The sequence below is a fragment of the Gorilla gorilla genome, chromosome 21, assembly GCF_029281585.2.
Source record: "Gorilla gorilla gorilla isolate KB3781 chromosome 21, NHGRI_mGorGor1-v2.1_pri, whole genome shotgun sequence".
Lineage (NCBI taxonomy): Eukaryota > Metazoa > Chordata > Mammalia > Primates > Hominidae > Gorilla > Gorilla gorilla.
This window is the reverse complement of record NC_073245.2, coordinates 75,541,331-75,562,757: the sequence shown is the minus strand read 5'-3', so window position 1 is coordinate 75,562,757 and position 21,427 is coordinate 75,541,331. Positions and strand designations below refer to the sequence as shown.

Genomic DNA, 21,427 nt, shown 5'->3' with positions numbered 1-21,427 from the left:
TCCAGCAGAGGAGCTCCCCGTGGGAGGTGGGCGAGCCCGGCTCACTCCCTCCTCCTGAGTCCTCGGCCCAGTGGAGGGAACCTCTGAGCTCTGGACCCGGGTCCAGGACTTCTCCAAGCCAAGGAATCTCTGAGACTTTCAGAGAAAACGCCTCGCGGATGCGGGTCGCTCAGACCCCCCACGGGGAGGGTTGATGGGGATCTCACGCCGGAGGGCGCACGGCGGGAGCAGGTGCTGGGCAGGTCATCCTGCAGGAGGGGGCGGACGCCGGTCATCCCTACCGCGTCCGGGGCGGGCTCCCCTCAGCTGCAGGTCTGTCCTGGGGCCGCGGCGCCGCCCCTCGCTACCCGAGAAGCCGCGCCATCGCCCCTTTAAGAAGGGTCCCCCCCTCTCCGGCCGGCGCGAAGCCTCCAGGGGCCGCAGGCGGGGGTGGGAGGGGAGACGCTGCGCAGCTGTTACCCGGGGGTGGGGCTGGGCCGGGGGTTGCGGGGAGGAGGGGGGAACGGGATGCGGAGGGGGCGGGGTCGAGGCTGCGGCGCGTGGGGAGCGGGCGGAGCGGGGGCGGGGGCCGAGCGCGGGGCACCCGGAGGCCTCCTGCATAGGCGGGCACCATGGGCTCCTGCTCCGGCCGCTGCGCGCTAGTCGTCCTCTGCGCTTTTCAGCTGGTGAGTGGCGACCCCTCCGCGAGCCTCTTGGAGCCCCCGGTGCCCGACCCACGGCGGCTGCGGGTCCCGAAGCGTCCCTCCGCCCCGGGGCCCGTTCGCTGGGTCCCGCGCCAGCTCCGAGGGGGGATGCCTCGGACCCCGGGCTGCTACGGCCGAAGGTGGCGTCGCCTGCGGGGCGTGGGGAGTCGCGGCCCCGGGTCCCGTCCCCGGTGTGCGTGCGCGGGGGTCGGCCGCGGGTCCGGAGCGGCGGGGACAGGTGCGGGGCAGCGGCTGGATGGGTTGGCCGGACGGAAGCCTTCGGGCGGGGCCGCCTGGACCCCATCGCCTGGGGAGGCGTGTGTGGCCCCGGGTGCGCCCCCGGGTGCGCGCCTGTCTCTGTCTGTGCGAGCGTTTCCCGCAGCCGGCCCCGGGCGCCGAGTGAGCGGCCAAGTTCCGATTCTGAGATCCGGGTGGGGCGATGACGGAGGCTGTGCCTGCGAGTTTGCGAGTGTAGGGGGCGGGGGGTGAGAGCGTCCTGCCCACCTGCGAGCAAACCGGCCCCGCCCACCCCCGCCGCCCCCCATTTCCGCCCGGCGTGGAGCGGTGCGGAGGCGAGAAGGGGCTGGAGCCGATGCCCGGGGCGCAGCGCGGGCGTCTTCGGTGTCGGGATTGGTCGGGGCTCCCTCGGCCAAGTTTCCATTCTGCCCCGGAGTCCGAAGCTCCCTGGGACGCCTGGGAGGTGGATTCTTTCCCGGAGCCCGGTGCCCTCGGGGGGAGGGGGCTAAACAAAGACCTCGCCAGTCCAGGCTGGGGAAGCTGCTTTGCTTCGATGCTAATTGGCCCTGGGTCTCCCGTCTTAAAAAGGAAACGATGCTTTGTGGGCTGCGGCGCGCAGCTGGACCGCGCGCCTCCCTCCTCCTCTAGAAGCTAGAAGGGCCAGAAGGGGCTGTTTCAGAGTTTTGAGCAGCAAAACCCTCGGAGTCCGTGGCTGTGCAGCTTGGGTGTCCTGTGCTCGGCTTAGGGGCACAGGCTTGCGGGCGGACCTAGGGACGGCGGAGGCATCGTGTCCTTCCTCCAGGAAGGAAGGAGCTTCCGGAGCTTTCCTGGGAGGCTCGCTGGGGCCGCGGAGATAACCTGAGGTCCTGCAACAGGCTGGGGGACCCAAGGACCATCCCAGGCCTTGGAACAGTTGGTATCTTTCAGTGAGTGGCTCCTCAATGGCAGGAGTCCCTTAGGAGACTGGTGGGGAGGGGCTGGAAGCAGGAATGGGGAGAGCAAGGGTGTGCACTCGAAGACTCCAATGCCGGTCGGATGACCTCATGAAGGACAGGCACCAGCCTGGACGGTACCCCAGTTTGGAGCATGGCCAGTGGCAGCTGGTGATGCGTGGGCGTCAGGAAGCGAGGCTGCTTTGGGGGACACTAGTGACACTGGTTTCCATCTGTTGAAGGTGGTGTGAGGATGTGCTGGGGTTGATGGTGCTGGGGTTTGGGCAGGAGAAATGGGTGCTTCAGTCTCAGGTGCAGGGTGAGGCACGACTGTGCTGGTCGGATATGACCTCAGGGTGCAGAGGGGCGGGTGGGGTCGTGTTCCCGTTTCACCTCTGCGGTGGACAGTAGACAGATGGGCGCACATGCAGGCCCTTGGAAATTTGGTTGCAGCCAAGAGGGAAAGAGTCATCCTGGCTTGAGGGCCACAGGGCTTCACTAGCAGACCTGGGGACTCTCCAGGGACTGGGCAGAGCCGTGTCCTCTCAGGGCCAGCCTCTAGGGTCACTGCTGAACCGCAGCAGGGAGCTGTCAAAGGCCTTTTGTCCTGGCCGGGTTGGCAATCTGGCAGCCCACTGTGCCTCCTCTGCCTTGGGGAAGAAGAGTCCTTGACCACAGCTCTAGTCACTGCGTAGGGGTGGGGGGCCCGGGAGGAAGGGCGAGGGTGTTGGATAGCCCTTTTTTTTTTTTTTGACAAGGGTGAGAATTTTGTGTTACCAAGCTGCAGGACAAAGGGCCCAGGCATCTCTTCTGAGCGCCTTTCTCCCCAAAGAACAGTGTGAACTTTGCTGGCTCTGAGCCGGGCTGTGCTGCGTCCAATTCCCAGGCTCTGCCCTGCTGCATTGAGGAGACCCTGGGAGCCAAAGGCCCAGGAAGGGGTTTGGGGCTGGGTCCTGGCAGGGCCGCCAGGGTCACCTGCTTCCATGGTGGCATGAGCCTCCCTGCTCATGCATGTCGCCACATGTCATGGAGCCCTGAGCCTCTGGGAGCCTTGGCTTCGAGATGAAAAAGACGCCCCCAGCCCCTCTGTGCTGCAGGGTCTCCATTCTGGAGCCAGACCTGAGGCTGCTCCTCAGGCCGAGACCCCTTAGCCGAGATGTGCAGCTTGTCCCAGCCGCCAGCCCAGACCTCACAGAACTGTGCCCGGCGCAGGCAAAGTGGGCCAGGGCAAGAACTGCTCCCCCTGGGGGGCTTGCTTACCTTCCCCCCGGGGCTCCGGCAGGGCAGACATCCCTCCTCGTAGGTTAGTGTCCTCTGGGCAGGACGGGGAGGCCTGAGACTAAGAGCTTCGTGGGTGGCAAGCCACCCAGGTGCCCAGGCAAGAGACCGAGGGCACGAGATGTTCCAGTATAATAAAATATATAATACAACAATAGTTATACTAGATATAGGTCATAGACATGATTATATATGAATATCATTCATCATTAGTTTGTAGCAATTACTCTTTGTTCGCATATTATAATAATCCTTGCTCTACAATCATAACCTAGGAAAAACCAGGCCATACAGAGACAGGAGCTGAGGGGACATGGTGAGAAGTGGCCAGAAGACAAGTGTGAGCCTTCTGTCACACCCAGACAGGGCCACCAGAGGGCTCCTTGGTCTAGCGGTGACGCCAGTGTCTGGGAAGACGCCCGTTGCCAAGCGGACCGTGGTCTAGCGGTAGCGTCAGTGTCAAGGAAAAACACCGGCTACTTAGCAGACTGGGAAAGGGAGTCTCCCTTTCCCCGGGGGAGTTCAGAGAAGACTCTACTCCTCCATCTGTTGTGGAGGGCCTGACATGAGTCAGGCCCGCCCACAGTTATCCGGAGGCCTAACCGTCTCCCTGAGATGCTGTGCTTCAGTGGTCACGCTCCTAGTCCGCCTTCATGTTCCATCCTGTACACCTGGCTCTGCCTTCTAGATAGCAGCAGCAAATTAGTGAAAGTACTGAAAGTGTCTGGTAAGCAGAAATAATGGCGTAAGCTCTCTCTCTCCCTGTCTCTCTCTGCCTCGGCTGCCAGGCAGGCAAGGGCCCCCTGGCCAGTGGACATGTGACCCACGTGACCTTACCTGTCATTGGAGATGGCTCACACTCCTTACCCTGCCCTTTTGTCTTGTATCCAATAAATATCAGCACAGCCTGGCATTCGGGGTCACTACTGGTCTCCGCGTCTTGGTGGTAGTGGTCCCCCGGGCCCAGGTGTCTTTTGGCTGGGATGGGGGACGGGGGATGGAGTGGCTGGGGTGGGGGATGGACAGCGGGGGTGGGGGATGGGGTGGGTTCCCCAGCATCTTCTCTTCTCTGGGTTGTGCTTCACCAGCACGTGGGAAGGAACTGGTGACGGGTGGGGCCGAGTGCGCCAGTCCCTGCAGTTAGCGGCCTGGTCATGGCTTTGCTCAGGTTTTCTTGGCCTCCTAAATATAAAATACCAACTTTATATTCCTCAGGCACCTTTCCCTCCCCCCTCATTGGTTCTCTGTTGGCCCTGTGTAGAGGGCCAGTTCAACAGAGTCCTGTAATATCCTGAAGTGGAGGGGAGACTGCCTGCCTGCCAGAAAGCAGCCTTACCAGCCCTGTCCCCAAGGCCGAGATGCAGGCAGCAGGCTGGGGCCTCGGCGTCCAGTACTCTTGTGAACCCGCATCAGTCCCTCCCGGCCATCCGACCCCCCCCCCCTCCGAGTGGCGTTTTCTGGGCTGTGTGTCTGTCACCTGGCCCTACAGTTCGTGATTTAGAGCAGCCCCCGGTGTTCCCATTCTCCAGATGAGGAAACTGGGGACAGAGGGGATGGGGCCTACTCAAGGGAGGAGTGCTCGCGCGGGGACAGATGGTGACACACGGGGACACAAGGGGACCTGTCAGACTCATTTGGGGATTCTTCTTGGAAGAGCCAAGCACACAGTAGATGCTCAGTGCCTGCTCGGTGGTGGTCACGGAGCAGGAGTTAGAGCCCTGGCGTCCTTCGTCAAACAAAGGTGTGGTGGACGGGTGTGGGGAGGAAGTCTCTGCTGAGATCCTGTCACCTTGGCCCAGTACCTGGCTGGCGGGCCTGGGGCCTCCCTCGGGTCCACCCTTCATGGCGCCCGCCCTGCTCCTAGGTGGTCGCCCTGGAGAGGCAGGTGTTTGACTTCCTGGGCTACCAGTGGGCGCCCATCCTGGCCAACCTTGTCCACATCATTGTCGTCATCCTGGGGCTCTTCGGCACCATCCAGTACCGGCTGCGCTACGTCATGGTGGTGAGTCCTGGGCCCGGCCCCCTTTATGGGCAGGTGGGTTGAGGTGACCAGGATGGCGGCTCCCATGGCACCATCCTGGCATATTTTCTTGGACACCACTGAACACCCCACAAATGCCAACCCAGACCCCTGGGTTCAGACCTGTTTGCTGCCTGGACATCTAGAATTCTGGTTCGGACGGAGGGGCTTTTCCGAGGCTGCTTGAAGGAGCAGCTGCATATATTGGGGGGCCCCAGGCACTGAACGCCTTCACGAATTCATCCCCTCAGTAGCCAGGGATCTGAGTGCTGCCATGATCCCCGCTTTACAGATGGGAAATCAGGCACAGAATCACTGTCGCAAGCCCAGGGTGTGACCTGGACCCCAGCAGACCCCTGGCCGTACTGTCCTTGCTGCATTCTCTGGAGAAGCTGAAAACATGTTCAGAAAAATGTCTCTGCTCAGTCAGCATTTTCATTCAGTGCAGAACCAAATAATCGGTCCAGACCAGTAGTTTGCAGCTGACTTTTCCTGTAAAGGGCAGATGGTAAATACCTTAGGTGCTGTGGCCCGTGCAGTCCCAGCGCAAAAGCAGCTGGGCTGTGTGTGCACAAATGGGTGTGGCTGTGTCCGCAAAACTTTATTTACAAAAGCAGCTGGTAGCTCTTTGGGGTGCTCTCTTGGGGGTGGCTTTTGGGGTGCTCTGCAGTGGAGGCCCGTGCTGTCCACGTGTAATGTCGGCCCGGTGAGGCGAGGACAGGTCATGGCAGCTCAGCCAGGGATGCTGTGTCCGTACGCCGACCTGCGCTGGGGCTCCCTTGAGCTGGCTGTCCCACCGCCTCATTCCTGGGGCACCCACGTGGGAAAGCTCTGAGACGTGTCCCAGGGTGGGCTTGGGGGACCCCTTTCTCCATGCTGTGCATCTGGGGGCCGCCAGACTCAGGAGCAGAGGCCGCCCCTCCTATGCGATCATGGGACCCCTTCCCCCGGGGGCTGGATGCAAGCAGGTGTGCCTGGGAGCTGCGTTCAGCCGCCGCCCCATCCTCTCCTCTCCCTAGTACACGGTGTGGGCAGCCGTCTGGGTCACCTGGAACATCTTCATCATCTGCTTCTACCTGGAAGTCGGTGGTCTCTTACAGGTGAGTACAGACCAGGAGGCAGTGCAAGGTCCTTCCCTGGGGTCTGGGCCGGGCCCCTGGTAACACCCCCTGTGTTTGCTCTTCATCTGTCGTCTGAGGCAGGGGCTCAGTCTGTGCATGGCTCTGTCCCCAGCACCCAGAACAGCCCTGGTCTGTAGTTGGTAACTCAGTAAAGGTTTGGGGAAAGACCAGTGATTTGATTGGTGAAAGAAAGGCGTCTGTGGGTATTGGCAGGCGAGGGGGCTCCAGCTGGGGAAGAGGGGCCTCAGAGCAGGGGCAAACCCTGGCAGAGATGTGCAGGTGAATGGACACCACCCTCCTGGGGCCACGTGGGGTCCTTTGTCCCAGCCCGACCAACCCTCCAGGCTGGTAAATCCTCGTGCCTCCTGCAATGCAGGGAACCAGGGGAAACGGAGGAGGGGGCAGTGGGAAGGGCCATCGCTGAGCCGACCCTGACCGAGGCTGTTCAGGGGAAACAGGGTGGTGGGGGGTGGGGGGCCATCGCTGAGCCGACCCCGGCCAGGCTGTTCAGGGGAAACAGGGTGGTGGGGGGTGGGGGGCCATCACTGAGCCGACCCTGGCCCAGGCTGTTAAGGGAAACAGGGTGGTGGGGGCTGGGGGGCCATCGCTGAGCCGACCCTGGCCCAGGCTGTTCAGGGGAAACAGGGTGGTGGGGGGTGGGGGGTGGGGGGCCATCACTGAGCCGACCCTGGCCCAGGCTGTTCAGGGGAAACAGGGTGGTGGGGGGTGGGGGATGGGGGGCCATCGCTGAGGCGACCCTGGCCCAGGCTGTTCAGGGGAAACAGGGTGGTGCGGGGTGGGGGGCCATCGCTGAGCCCACCCTGACCGAGGCTGTTCAGGGGAAACAGGGTGGTGGGGGGTGGGGGGTGGGGGGCCATCGCTGAGCCGACCCTGACCGAGGCTGTTCAGGGGAAACAGGGCGGGGGCCATCGCTGAGCCGACCCTGGCCCAGGCTGTTCAGGGGAAACAGGGTGGGGGCCGTTGCTGAGCCCACCCTGACCGAGGCTGTTTCAGGCACTTTGCTTGCAGCTCAGAGGTTGGTCCTAGAGCCAGGGTGGGGGGATTTTGGTCTCCCCCAGGGGCTCTCTGCTCTGGCCGGTGCAGCACAGGTGGGCACTAGGGCAGGTGCCCAGCCAGGCAGACGGGCCCCCACTTCCTGGAACCACACCTGGGGATGCAGCCAGGGAGACTCCCGAGGCAGACACACGTCACATGGCAGCTTTGGCCAGAGACACGAGGAAGGGGCCTGGTGCCACTGAGAGCGAGTTCTGGGGTCTAGGCAGGGAGGCCTTCCTGGAGGAGGAGGTGTGTGGGTCGAGGGCAGGCGCAGGAGCGGCTGGGAGGGCCTTGGCATTCCTTTCCCCACCATGGCTGGAGCCCCAGGGGCGGGGTGCAGTGGGAGGACAGGGGAGGTGGGAGGACAGGACCTCCCTTGCCTCTGTGTGGTGGCATCCCCGCAGGCTGCAGTGGGTGAGGCCGCCCACCTCCTGGTGCTAACCGGCCCTGCTGCTGCACCTCTCCCCTAGGACAGCGAGCTACTGACCTTCAGCCTCTCCCGGCATCGCTCCTGGTGGCGTGAGCGCTGGCTGGGCTGTCTGCATGAGGAGGTGCGGGCAGTGGGCCTCGGGGTCCCCCATGGCCAGGCCCTGGTGTCAGGTGCTGGCTGTGCCCTGGAGCCCAGCTATGTGGAGGCCCTACACAGCAGCCTGCAGATCCTGATCGCGGTGAGCGTGGGGAAGGGGGCCCCCGGGTGGGGATGGGTTCATGGGGGAGGGGACACGGAGCTGGGGGCTCATCTCCCTGGGGCAGGGCCAGCTGACCAGGCCTCAGGCCTGTCTCTGCCTTCCTCATCCCCCACCCTTGCTGGAGAGGTTAAGGTATCACAGGTGGGTCCCATGTGGCTGGCACCTCAGTGCCTCCTCTGCAAACCACCTCCCCCAGGCGGGGCCAACCCAGGCCCTTTCTCAAGTTGAGCGTGGTGTTTGCTGTGGGGAGTGGGAAGGACTCGGATCAGGCCGAGACACCCCGCCTCTGGCTTTGACGGCCCCAAGGAGGAGGGGCATGCATCTTCCTGACAAACCCATCCATGCGTGTCCTGCCTGTTCCCTCGGCTGCCCCGAGCCCATGCCGGTCACAGGAAGTGGACAGAGCCTGAGGCTGGGCCGGCAAGAAGCCCCTCAGCCTTGTCGGGAACCCTGGAGTATGCCACGTGACCCAGGTCTGACCGGACAGGGATTCTGTGGCCCCGGCTGGCGCTAAGGAGCAGCTGTTGCTTGTGCGGGAACGGGACTCTGCCGTCCTCTCCGGCCCTGCACGGGTTGGTAGAGAACAGGGGCTACGATGCTGCTCCTGGTATGGCCACACGGCCACTTCCCCGCGGTGCCGCCTCTGTGAGCCTAACAACCTCCGTGTGCCTCAGCTCCCACCTCTGTAAAATGCAGATGGTGCCAGTGCCTTCCTCGAAGTGCTCAGAAAGAGGCAAAAGCTGAGGCGGGTGTGTGGAGGGTGCTCGGCCAGCGTTTCACCTCAAGAGCTCCTGGGGCAGGGCCAATGTGACTGCAGCACGGCTGGTGCCGTCGCTGGAGGAACTTCTGACCGATCTCGAGGCTCCCTGGCTTTCCCTGGTGCTCACGGTGGTGTCGGCGCAACACACCAGGTGGACATGGGGCTTCCAGGAGCGAGGCTCTATGGCCGGCGGCTGGCGGTGGGAGCTGAATTCCAAATCTAAGGAGCCCGTGGCCTGAGCACACGTGATGGTGCGGGTGGCCTCGCGAGCTCCCGGGGCTCCTTCCTGGGCTCTGCTCTGGTCCTGCAGGAAATCAGGCCAGGAAGGTGCTGCCCCATAGCAAGGGGCCACAGACACACCCTGCCAGCTCCAGTCAGGGCCTGTTTCTCCCACCAAAGCCAGTCAGCAAGTCACAGAGGGGGCCCCAATTGCCCCCAAAATGTGTGGAACCCAGGTGCCTGCCACTGGAGGAGAAAGAGCCAATTTCCCAAGTGTGCACATCAAAGCTCCTGAGATTAGGCTTTGTGAGGAGGCAACAGAAAGGAAGCTAGGCCGGGCGCGGTGGCTCACACCTGTAATCCCAGCACTTTGGGAGGCCGAGGCAGGCAGATCACGAGGTCAGGAGACTGAGACCATCCTGGCTAACACGGTTAAACCCCGTCTCTACTAAAAATAGAAAACAATTAGCCGGGCGTGGTGGCGGGCGCCTGTAGTCCCAGCTCCTCGGGAGGCTGAAGCAGGAGAATGGCATGAACCCGGGAGGCAGAGCTTGCAGTGAGCAGAGATCATGCCACTGCACTCCAGCCTGGGCGACAGAGCGAGACTCCGTCTCAAAAAAAAAAAAAAGGAAACTAGAGGGGAATGAATGAAGAGTCTCTCGGAGGGGGCTGGAGTGCTGTGGGAGCTGAGGCTGGAGGAGTGGGTGCTCTGCATGGTTGGGGAGATGGGGCCTCCTGTTGGCTTTTATCCTGACTCCCAGGGATGGGAATTTCTTTGATAGGATGTAGTTTCTAAATTCCAGCCAGCTAGTCCTCGCTAGGAGCTCGCCCCTGCTGTTTGCTTTGGAGGGTCTGGGAGAGGCTGGCGGCTTGGTTGGCCTCTGCCCAGCTGTGCTGGGGACGGAAACGGTGGTGGCAAGAGAGTTGTCTGACAAGGCCAGGCTCGGCGGGGTGGGGTGCGGGGCCTGCAGATCCAAGGCCTCCATGCAGCAGGGAGAGGGGAGAGCTTTGGGGTGGACCTGGGGCTGGAGCCAGGAGGATGGGCAGGAGGCGGTGGTGTGCAGGGCGGGGAGCACGGGGGTGTGGGACAGAGGTGGCCTGCAGGTCCCCAGGCAGGAGGGCACTGGCTGGAAGGGGCATCTTCCAGTGGCTCCCCAAGCTCGGCTGGCTGTTCAGCACCATGGCCAGCTCCGGGATGGGGGCGTCTTGGGCTCCTTTGGGGTGAGGAGGGGGACGAGCCATGGAGGTTGCCCACCCTCACCCCTGCTCCCACCCTGGCCATGGCATGGAACCAGAAATGGCCATTTGGGACAGCTTCTTGAGTTTCTCTCAATATCAAGGAGATAGGTCTGCCTGCTTGGTGGTAAGAGAGGTCTCCTGGCCCCTGACTAACCCCTAGAAAGGAGCTGGATTTCCAGGAAAGCAACTGCCAACTTGCCTGTAACAGATGGGGTGGGGGGTCGGGGGGACGGAGCCCAAGCATGTCCAGCCCTGGGGCCTGGCCTGCATGTCCTGTCTCCTCTCCTGGGCACGGTGGCCTTCACGGGGGGCTGTTGGGCCAAGTCTATGGAGGAAGAAACCAAGACCAGAAGATGAAGTGAATTTTTGAGGTCACCCGGCTGCTGAGCGGTTGCCCTGAGGTGCAGCCAGGAAGGTTTCCTGCCTCGTTCCGGGGTCCCTCCAGTCACAGACCCACTGCCGCCTCCTTCGGCGTCTGTGGCCTGGAGTGCCCCTGGCCAGGCCCTCTCGCTCATGCTGTTGGTGTTTCTGGCTGCGGCAGCACTGCCCCTCCTTTGCCAGAGCCCTTTTTCCCTCAGTGGCCCTGGATGCAGGTGTCTGCGAGGTGTGTGGGGCTTTGCAGTGGCCTGCCCTCTGCCCTGGACTCCCAGTCCCTCCCCTCTCCCTGCCTGACCCCTGCCCCACAGGCAGCAGCCAGCCCCCAACTCTGCCCGGAGTTGCCCGCTGGACCCCGAGTCCTCAGCCTGTCTCTCCTGCACTTTGCCGGGCTCAAAACCAGAATCCCAGATGGCTTGCTCCACAGAGGAGGAGGAACCCCTGGTGGCTGCTGGCTGGAGTGGGCTGGGGCCAAAGGCAAGAGGCCCGAGGGGACGCAGGGCTGGGACTGTGCTGGCCTGGGGTTCATCCATCCTGGGCTTCTGTGTCCTCACCCCGCTCTCTGCAGCCACTCAGGCTGACCTGCTCATCTTCCCCACCCAATATCCATTATCCTCACCCACCTGCCCCCTACCCAGTTGAGTGGGGTGGGGTGGAAGGCAGGGGCGCGTCCGGAGCTTGAGAGCTGAGGATGCCCACGGGTCAGCTCTCCCACTCCAAGTCACAGAGGAGGAACCTGAGGTCCAGTAGAGGCAGGGCCTTAGTGGTCAGGGGCGCTCCGGTGCCTCCGCCCACATCGCCGCAATGACACCCCGCAGGCTCGCCTGGCCGCACTCACGCCCCCGCCTGTGGTGTCTTTCAGCTTCTGGGCTTTGTCTGTGGCTGCCATGTGGTCAGCGTGTTTACGGAGGAAGAGGACAGCTGTGAGTATGGGGCGTCCGCAGGCAGCGGGGCGGGAGACGGCTACAGAGGTGGCAGCTCTGAGTCTGTCCCGTCTGGGGCAAGGCGAGAGACCTCCCCACTTGGAAGGGACCTCACGCCCAGCAGGGCCTTGCTCATGGCCGTAGGCCTGAGCGAGGACTCGCCACACACCAGGGAAGAGATTAGCAGAGGTCCTAGCCTGGGGGCTCCAGGGGTCAGCTGCCCCCCGGTCCAAGGACTCCTGTGCTTCGGGCTGGGCCTGCCCTCATGATCCCCGCAGTGGCCACGGGAGGAAGGGCTGAGCTCAGACTGCCCAGGTCGAGGCCGCTGCAGCCTCCAGGCAGCTCAGAACCGGGCCCCATGGCCAGGACATTCACATCAGGCCCTCGGCGGCAGCCTGGACCCATCTAGGCAGCTCAGAACCAGGCCCCGCTGGCCAGGACGCTCACATCAGGCCCTCGGTGGCAGCCTGGACCCATCTAGGCAGCTCAGAACCGGGCCCCGCTGGCCAGGACGCTCACATCAGGCCCTCGGTGGCAGCCTGGACCCATCTAGGCAGCTCAGAACCGGGCCCCGCTGGCCGGGACGCTCACATCAGGCCCTTGGCGGCAGCCTGGACCCATCTAGGCAGGGTTTCATTTTCCCTTTGCTCGCCAGCCCCTGTCAGCTTTCCTGTGATTTGCAACACGAGTGGTCCACACTCAGGCGCCCTCGCTGGGCCCCCTCGTCCTGGTGTGGTCTCACAGGAAGACCCTGTGGAGAAGGATAGAGCCGGGTGGGGAAGGGCAGACGCCAAGCAGGGTCTGGGTGTGCCCAGGGGTCCTGGTTCCTATGGACAGAACTATCCCTGGGGTCAGAATCCAGTTCAGAACCATCTGTCCCCAGGACTCCAGGGGCCATGGGGTCAGCAGTCCACGTGTCAAAGGGCACCCTACCCTCAGACCAGGCCTGATTCCCGAGGCGAGGAATGCCCTCAGAGCCTCGGCCCCCAGTGCCCAGCATCCCTCAGCCACTCTGCTGCTGATCCTAAACCATCACTCAGAGCTCAGCCAGCTTCCTGGGAGGAGGCAAACGACTGGTTCCATTCAAACATTTTAAGATGGGAACCCCATTTGAACCTGGGGTTCAAAATGCCTCGACTTTGCCCAGCAAGCCCCTGCCGCCTGCTGGCTGTGCAGACACAGTGTCAAGGAAGCCATCGGTCTGAACATGACGGAGGGCAGCGGGAGAGTGGGTGGAACACGGTGCAGCCCCTGCACAGGCTGGAGGACCCGGGCTGTCCTAATCCCGCTGTCCCCCGAGGCCACCCCAACATAGGCCAAGGACCCGGGCTGTCCTACCCCCGCCGTCCCCCGAGGTCGTCCCCGCACAGGCCGAGGACCCGGGCTGTCCTACCCCCGCCGTCCCCCCAGGCCATGTCCCCGCACAGGCCGAGGATCCGGGCTGTCCCACCCCCACTGTCCCCCGATGCCGTCCCCGCACAGGCTGAGGACCCGGGCTGTCCCACCCCCCCGTCCCCCCAGGCCATGTCCCCTCTGCTGTCATGTCAGGGCTTTGGGCGCTGTCTGTGCCCCCAGGGACCCCTTGGGCTTCTTTCTCTGGTTGGGCTTGTTTTCCATTCTGACATCCTTTCCATTGTGTGGGTTTTGTTTTATTTGGGTCTTGATTTCTTTCAGTTGATTTCGTTGGTGGATTTGATCCATTTCCTCTCTACCATGTCAATGAAAAGCCATCCAGTCTCTTGTCCAAGCAGGCATACTTGTAAGTATGGCTGGCAGAACCTGCTCTGGGGCCAGCCTGGCCAATCTGGCCCTCACAGCGAGAGGCTGCCTTCCTTGGGGGCCTCACCAGGCACCTGCCTGTCCGTTCTGCCATCCATCCGTCCATCCATCCACCCTCACTTTTCTAACATCTGCTTCATGCCAGGCTCTGGGGTGGTGCTGGGGCTGCAGAGACCTAGGACCCAGTCCCAGCCCAGAAGCTCAGAGCCCAGCAGAGATGGAGCCTGTAGGAGGGGGTTGGGTCCAGGCGTCGGCTCTGAGTCGGGGGCCGCGAGGGTGTCCTGAAAAGCCACTTCCCAGCAGGCGGCATGGGGGTGCTGTAGGGGTCTCTCTGTGGCAGGAGCTGGGGCCCTGGTTTCCTATCTGGCAGAACCAGACTTGTTTCTTGAAAGGCAGTGTCCACAGCTCTGCAAACCCCAGACTTTGGCATGGGGTGCCGGGGCTCCCACCTGGCCTCCTCTGAAATAGCTTTTGCCACACAGCCCGCCCCGTACACAATCCTAGTTTGGGACTCAGAATAGGTGGCTGCACCGCCCCTGGGCTGCCCAGGCCCCCAGAGACACCTGATGACATGCCCCTGGGTAGCCCCTGGCCCTTCTCTCCTAAAAATGAGGGCTGTCACGGCAGGGGCCGTTCAAGGTAGCAGGAGCCCAGCTCCCGTGTCAGAGAACAGGGGAATAAAGACCTGGGAAGGGGTGGGGTCACACGCAGACCCTGAGCCAGGGACCCAGGCACACCCCTGGGTGAGCCCCCTCTCCACTCCCAGCCCCACAGGCCAGACCCCACTGAGATGTCAGCAAACAGGCACAAGACGCTGACCTGCCGGCACAGGGAGAGGCAGTGGGGGCTTTCCAGAGCCTCACCCCACCCATCTCCTTTCTGCCAAAGGCCTGAAGCTGTCCACTGCTTGGACTTTGTTCCATTTCAGGTTCTCCAAGGGGAGGGGGTGGCAGCCCCCAGTGGCCGCCCCAGCCCTGTTCCCCCAGGTGCTCTCTGACCTTGTCCCCACAGGCCTGCGTAAGTGAGGAAACAGCTGATCCTGCTCCTGTGGCCTCCAGCTTCAGCGACCGACCAGTGACAATGACAGGAGCTCCCAGGCCTTGGGACGCACCCCCACCCAGCACCCCCCAGGTGGCCGGCAGCACCTGCCCTGGGTTCTAAGTGCTGGACACCAGCCAGGGCGGCAGGGCAGTGCCACGGCTGGCTGCAGCGTCAAGAGACTTTGTAATTTTCTTTCTCTTAAAAAAAAAAAAAAAGAAAAGAAAACATACAAAAGAAAAGGCAAAACCCCACATGCCCACCTCCTCTGGCAACATGGGGTCACAGCTCTGCCCCCAGGCCGTCGTCTCGTCGAGGAGCCCCTCCCTCAGGTGCCCACCTGGGGCTGCTGGACCCTCGGGCTGCAAGCACTGCTGCTGGGATGCAGCGATGTGGGAACGGCGCAGCCTCCCCAGGAAGTCAATGTGAGCCCCGAGACCCCTCAAGCGGTGAGGGCCCCAGTTGAACATGGAGGGTTCCTAACCCCAAACTCGTGCCAGAAGAACCCCCACCCCACCCAGGAGCTGAGGCTGATGGAGCCCTGGGGTGGGGGCTGGGCTTGACCAGGAACAGCAGAGCCAGGCCCCAAGGCATAGGGCAGGGCACATGGTGGTGACGAGCAGGCGGTACTCTTGTAAAGGGGGGTCTTGGGCAAACAGTCCCAAAGGCTCCCCCAGGTATCATCAAGTTGGTAAACAGGAACATGGCCCTCGCCCACTCTCTGGAAGGTGCCGAGCTTGGGGGACAGTCAGGGGTACAATCAGGTGGGGCCTGCCGCCTGCCCGTTCCAACAGTCCTTAAAATACTGGAGGGTAAGCGCGAGGGGAAGGAGGTGAGGGGCCTGGAAGGGGGTGTCTGCGGGAGTGGGGGAAGTTTGGGGAGCAGCCTGGAGCCAGCTGGACCTGGGCAGGTGCTGCCCTGCCAGCCTGGAGAGGTGGTGACCTGTGTCGGGTTGGGCGGGTGAGGAGGCAGCTCGTGGTCTGGAACAGGCTGCTGGGTTCATCCAGGGAAAACCCACTTTATTTCTATTCAGAAGCATCCAAACAGGTACAGTTAAGCCATCCCCCACGCCAAGCAAGGGCCTCCTCCACCCTGGGCGGTGGTCGGGGAATCAGGGCTGGTCGGTGCTGGATGGACACCAGCTCTGCCGTCCTCAGCAGGCCCAGAACACAGTCCAGAACAGGCAGAGAGGGGCAGGGAGCCCACTCCACAGCCCACCTGGCCGGCCATGGCACCTAGAGGGAGAGGAGGAGTGGGTGAGTCAATGGCAACTGACGGGGCCCACCTAGCCAGGGGCCTCAGATCCCAGAGTTCCCTGCCCGACCACTTTGTCCCCCACCAGAAGATCTTCAGACACATCCCGGGGGTAACTACAGAGGCCCTGGGGAGCCCCGAGGCGGTCACAGCACCTGTCCCTCAGCCAGCATGGGGTATCCCACCCACCTCTCTAAGAACAGGTTCACACACCCCCTTCCCGTGCAGGTGTTCCCACCATGCCTTGGCCCCGGGTTGAAGCCAGGCCAGTGTCTCGCTTGTGTAAGCCCAACCTGGCCCACCCTGTTTCCCCAAACGCCTCCAAAGCTGGCTTTCCTTGACCACTGAGGAAAATCAAGGCCGAGAGGAGCCAGCAGGCGTCAGTTAATGCAGGCAGGCAGAGCTGTGGTGGCCGCCAGGGCACGGTGCTGAGAAGGACCAGGCCCCAACCTAAGCGTCAAGGGAGGTAGTAAGATTGATGGGCGCTATCAGCGGGACCTGGGAGCGGGGTAAAAACAAGCTGACGCTGCCACCCGGGAAGGGCCTGCATGGGTTCGGGAGGGCTGGGCACGGCCGGCTCAGGGCCCCCTCCGCAGGAGGGCTGGCTGCGCGTGGTGCTGGGGCGCTCACCTGGCCTAGGACAGGAAGGTGCGCACGCGGCTGCGGACGGGGGCTCTGCAGATGGGGCACAGCTGCAGGCTGGGGGCACACTCAGCACAGACCAGGTGGCCGCACGGCACAAAGACGATGGACACGGCGCGGTCCAGGCACACCTTGCACGTCCTCTCCTCCTGCAGCCGCCGCAGCTGCTCCTCCACATCCCTGGCTCCTGGGGGCTCAAGAACCCACCACGCTCTCTGGGCCTGGGCTGGACTGACCCCTCCTAGGAGGACAGGCCTGCGAAATGTCCCCACACCCTGGCCCCCACCCTCTATGGGCCATGGAAGGTCGGGGTCCCCCAGCCCTCCCCTGCCCCAGCCCTCACCCCAGGGGGTCCCGGGCCTGCACCTGGCTCCTGGGCGCTTTCAGACTGGACCTCTCTCCTGGGCGTGGGCAGCTCAGGGTACCCAGAGGCAGGGACTGTGGACAGTTAGGATAGACTTGAGGCCTAACTCCCAAGGAGAAAGCCCGGCCGGCCCAGATTCAGGTCTGCAGCCTGTGGGGTCCAGTTCTGGCTGGGAGTGGAGGGGCTGCAGAGTATCCCCACTCCCGACACTCCTTCCCACCCCTCCCACAGCATAACAGGATCCAGAGGCTTCCTGGAGGCGCCACCAGAGAGCCTGTCCCTTGTCCAAGGCCCTCTGCACATCCTGCCCATCTGGCAGTAGCTGCAGATGCTGTGTGCTGGGCACTGTTGGGGGTGGTATGGCGACGGGCAATGGGCTGTGCCCAAGGGGTAAGCTGGGAGAGAAGCAGAATGGGGCCTGGCACTGGGGGAGGCCCCTGCCGCCCCGCCCCCGCCCTCACATGGCACAGCCCCCTGAAGCCAACCCAGGCAGCAGCGTCACACCCTGTCACGTGCCCGTCACTCTCCCTGCTGTCTGGGAGGGTGGGGACACCCAGTGGCCTTGGCCAAGCACAGGCTGCAGGCGCACAAGGAGTCAGCAGGCGTGGTGTCAGCTCTCACCGGAGGGGGCCACAGGGGCTGCGTCTTCCGGTTCTTCCCACGGGTCCTGGAAGGAGCCAGAGACCATCAGGCCTTGGGGAAATAGGACGGGCAGGACCCCACTGCCACCCGGAACCCGGAGGAGAGGTGGCGCTTACCCAGGAGCCCAGCAGCTGGGAGTGAGTCTCCTGCACACTGTGGACAAAGTCTCTTCCTTTTGACCGGAGCAGGAACTGACAGCTGCAGATGCCCCAGAGATGTAGGTTGGGGTTCAGGGCCCCCACTGTCTGCTTCAAGCCCTTGGATCCCCGGGGATCAGGGTTGGGCCCCCTCCTCCCGCCACCCTGCAGTGCCCGTGGGCATGGGCGAGGAGGGCTGCTTTGGAGACGCCTCCATGGGGCTTCAGGGTAGTCCCATGGGAGAGGCATTTCTGCCCCCAGCAGCCCTTCCGAAAAGGGGCCCTCACAGGAAAAGTGGGTACCTGCCGGCCAGAAGCACCTCCCACAGAAGGGACTCCCCAGTGCCCTGTGGGGCCAGGGAGGCAAAGCAGGCCTGGTGTTGGGTCGACAGAGCCGTTGGGGGCCCACCCGGGACCCCGCGGGGGCGGCCGGTACCTGGGGAACCACTTGGCATGCTCCGTCCAGGGGTCGTCCCCGCGCTTCCAGCTCTGCAGGCCCCCATAGCAGAAGAAGCACCTCACCTTGTCCTGATGGCCTGGGGTGCGGAGAGATGCTGGCCCCAGCCAGGTCCCACCCAGTCCCCGGGCCCCCGGTGTGTCCTTCCAAGGTTATGAGAGCTTCAGCTGGAGGGGAGCTCCCAGGTGGCAAGAAGGAGGAGGGGGTGGGCAGGGGGCTTGGTGGGGGATGTCACTTGTACCTCATTAGCATCAAAGGTGAAAAGGGGACAAGGGTGACTGGGGTGCCGGCCAGGATGGGCGAGAATGTTCAGGAAAGGACTGAGCTGGCATTTGCATTGTTCCCAGAGTGAGCAGTGGGGGCCCCCCAGGGCTTGGTACATCTATAGCCCTGGGGCTTCAGGAGCCAGAAGGGCCCCTCCCCAGGTCTCTGCTTCCCCAGGATGGATTCCCAGTGAGAGGAAGAAGGGAGGCTGCCCTAGAAGGCCAGTCTGGGGCCAGGCTTGGTTTTAGGAACTCACGCCTCCCTTTGGGGGTGGGGGACCCGTCATCTCTCCACCTCCTGGCGACCCCGTCCCCTCATCGGCATCCATGCGATACGTCGCCTGCCACTGACATCACAGGTTTGGGCTGCATAGGGCACTGGACCTCTACCAGCCCCAAAGACCCTGGCTCTGCACCTGCCATGCCTCTTGCCTGGCCTTTGCCTGCTGAGCCTTGGACCTCCAGGGAGGTGGGTGAGCTGGGCCTGCCCCTTCACACCACGGCTTCTGACTGTCCCAGCCACTGTCTCCCCGACCAGCTGTCTTAAGTTGGTCCAGCCTTACCAGGATGGTGCCCCCCCAGAGCCCACTGCTGACAATGACCATGGCTGTGCCAGTATTTGTAAAGCCCTCGGTGGGCCCTGCTGCCCTGTCCTTCAGCCAGGAAGTGGCAGAGCTGGGACCTGAACTCAGGTCTGACCACATGGTCTGCAGCTGTAGGGCGGAGGAGCAGGCCCAGGCCAAGACTAGGATAGGTGCTCCGGGGACTTGATTCAGTTGGGGAAGACCAGACAGTAGCTGCAGTTTGGGGTCTGGAGACATTCCCCACAGGCTGAGCGTCCAGGACCTTCTGGCTGACCACTGCCTGCCTTGGTCACCCTGATCCTGTTCTTTAAACATCTCCTCTCCCTGTGCAGAACAGCAGTGGGGAAGGTGAGGGCCCCAGGCAATGTCAGCCCCACCCACTTCTATCACAAAGGGGTACTTGTGCACCAAGCTGGCGGCCTCCGCAGCTGAGACCCTCAGACTGTGGCCAGAGGCAGCCCCTCCTCACGTCCCATGGTCTGAAACACTCAGCCAGCAGAGACTCCGGGGGAGGGTGTCAGGCACGAGCCCATGGGCACTGGAGGGGCTTGCAGGACCACTGCTCCGTCATCAGGCCAGACCCTTCCTGTTGGGGGATGGATGCTACGGAGGAGGCAGAGCCCTGGGCTGGAAGGGTCCAGAATCGTGCCCAGGCCCACGGCAGGAAGGCCCCCCCGCCCAGGACTGACCTGTGTGGAAGAAGCCGGCAGCAGCCAGCAGCTCAGGTGGCACCTCAGCAGTCAGCGGCCAGTCATAGAAGGAGGCCAGACGCAACTCCTCAGAGCCCATGCCGGGGAAGGCAGGCCCCCTGGACAAGGTGGCCCCGGCGCCCTCCTCCTCTTCCTCCTCTGTCAGGGGCCGCAGCTGGCCCAGGATCTGCCCATCCACGTGGTCCCAGGCTCTGCAGGTGTCCAGGCCTAGGACAGGGCTGCCCAGAGAGCGGGGTCCACCGCGCTCCTGCGTGGGACCATCACCGGCTGCCCAGTGGCTCGGCTGTGGTCCACGGTGCAGGCACTTGGCACTGTCTTTAGGCCCCATGGAGGGAACACTGGCTCTGACCAGGTTTGCAGCAGAAATGGGGGCTGATGGCCAATCTCAGAATATGCCCAGCTGGCCCTTCTGGAGCTCCTGACCCCCGGGGCCCACCCTGGGGACAGCAGGGATAGGCACAGGCCTGCCACCAGACACCCTGGGAGGGGAGTATCCCAGGGCCCACAGCTTTCTGGAAGTGGCCAGGGTGGCCTCTGGGGTCACATGCTCTGTGCAGCAGGGGCGTGTCATGGGGCCCCTGGCAGGGTTGCGGATGCCGCTGACTGCACATGGGCAGGCCACGTCTCTCTGAACAAGACGGGAAGGAACTGAGCATGGAGACCCCTCCCCAGGCTGGTGCCTGCCCCAGGGCTGTGGGGGAGGGGTTGGGGAGCTGGAGATGATGGCTCCAGGGTCAGGCGCCCAGGGCAGCCTCCGGAAGCAGAGAAGGCTCAAGGAAGGACATGTGAGCTGTGCTGCCTGTGCAGGCAGGGGCCGGGACCTCCCACCTTGCCGGGGTGACTCTAGCCTCACAGGGGCCTAGGGCTGTGTCATGCAGAGCAGGGAGGCAGGTCACCCGGCTGTTCTCTGAAACATCCCTCTGCCCCAAGGGGCCTCTGCAGGTCTGGGAGCAGCTCTTGTCCTCAGGCCAGGAAGATCAGAGCAAAAAGAAGGGCCCGAGCTGCCCTCACCTCCCGCTCCCCCTTCCCCCCTTCCCCTTCCCCACTTCCCCCTCCTTCTTCCCCTTCCTCCTCCCGCTCCCCCTCCCCCCCTTTCTTCCCCTTCCTCCTCCCACTCCCCCTTCCCCCTTCCTCCTCCTCCTCCTTCCCCTTCCTCCTCCCGCTCCCCCTCCCCCCCTTTCTTCCCCTTCCTCCTCCCACTCCCCCTTCCCCCCTTCCTCCTCCTCCTCCTTCCCCTTCCTCCTCCCGCTCCCCCTTCCCCCCTTCCTCCTCCTCCTCCTTCCCCTTCCTCCTCCTGCTCCCCTTCCCTCCTTCCTCCTCCCCCTTCCCCCTTCCTCCTCCCCCTTTCCCTTCCTCCTCCTCCTTCTTCCCCTTCCTCCTCCCGCTCCCCTTCCCCCCTTCCTCCTCCTCCTTCTTCCCCTTCCCCCCTTCCTCCTCCTCCTTCCCCTTCCTCCTCCCGCTCCCCTTCCCTCCTTCCTCCTCCCCCTTCCCCTTCCTCCTCCTCCTCCTTCCCCTTCCTCCTCCCGCTCCCCCTTCCCCCTTCCTCCTCCTCCTTCTTCCCCTTCCTCCTCTCCCTTCCCTCCTTCCTCCTCCCCCTTCCCCCTTCCTCCTCCCGCTCCCCCTTCCCCCTTCCTCCTCCTCCTTCTTCCCCTTCCTCCTCCTCCTTCTTCCCCTTCCTCCTCCTCCTTCTTCCCCTTCCTCCTCCTCCTTCTTCCCCTTCCTCCTCCTCCTTCTTCCCCTTCCTCCTCCCCTTCCCCCTTCCTCCTCCTCCTTCTTCCCCTTCCTCCTCCTCCTTCCTCCCCTTCCTCCTCCCCTTCCCCCTTCCTCCTCCTTCCCCTTCCTCCTCCCCTTCCCCCTCCCCCCTCTTTCCCTCCTTCCCCCACCTCCCCTCACTTTCCCCCATCTCCCTCCACCTCCCTTCATACCAGCCTCCCCAGGTAGCCAAGGGAGAGGCTCTGATGCCCCCAAAAGAGGAGTATTCCGTGTTGGCACTGGAATCGGAGTTCCTGAGGTCTGCTGTGACCCT

The 21,427-nt window shown here is 63.4% G+C and overlaps 2 protein-coding genes across 4 annotated transcripts; one reads left to right on the top strand and one right to left on the bottom strand.

Annotated features, from left to right (window-relative positions):
- Positions 1 to 512: 512 nt before the first annotated feature.
- Positions 513 to 15,459, top strand: NKAIN4 (sodium/potassium transporting ATPase interacting 4). 3 transcript variants are annotated; one of them, XM_031007467.3, is made up of 7 exons: positions 513 to 665; positions 4,995 to 5,132; positions 6,170 to 6,250; positions 7,798 to 7,995; positions 11,472 to 11,532; positions 13,207 to 13,291; positions 14,323 to 15,459. In XM_031007467.3, the coding sequence occupies exons 1-7, from the start codon at positions 612 to 614 to the stop codon at positions 14,330 to 14,332; spliced, it is 627 nt and encodes a 208-aa protein (XP_030863327.1). In that variant the 5' UTR covers positions 513 to 611; the 3' UTR covers positions 14,333 to 15,459. The 3 variants fall into 3 exon arrangements, with proteins under 3 accessions (XP_030863327.1, XP_030863330.2, XP_063558506.1); XM_031007470.3 differs by lacking the exon at positions 513 to 665 and adding an exon at positions 1,239 to 1,383; XM_063702436.1 differs by lacking the exon at positions 513 to 665 and adding an exon at positions 1,435 to 1,846.
- Positions 15,447 to 19,729, bottom strand: BIRC7 (baculoviral IAP repeat containing 7). Its single transcript, XM_019016738.4, has 7 exons — positions 19,381 to 19,729; positions 17,824 to 17,923; positions 17,368 to 17,449; positions 17,231 to 17,276; positions 16,612 to 16,683; positions 16,234 to 16,486; positions 15,447 to 15,584 (listed from the first exon to the last, which is right to left on the bottom strand). The coding sequence occupies exons 1-6, from the start codon at positions 19,727 to 19,729 to the stop codon at positions 16,239 to 16,241; spliced, it is 897 nt and encodes a 298-aa protein (XP_018872283.1). The 3' UTR covers positions 15,447 to 15,584; positions 16,234 to 16,238.
- Between the last annotated feature and the right edge of the window lie 1,698 nt (positions 19,730 to 21,427).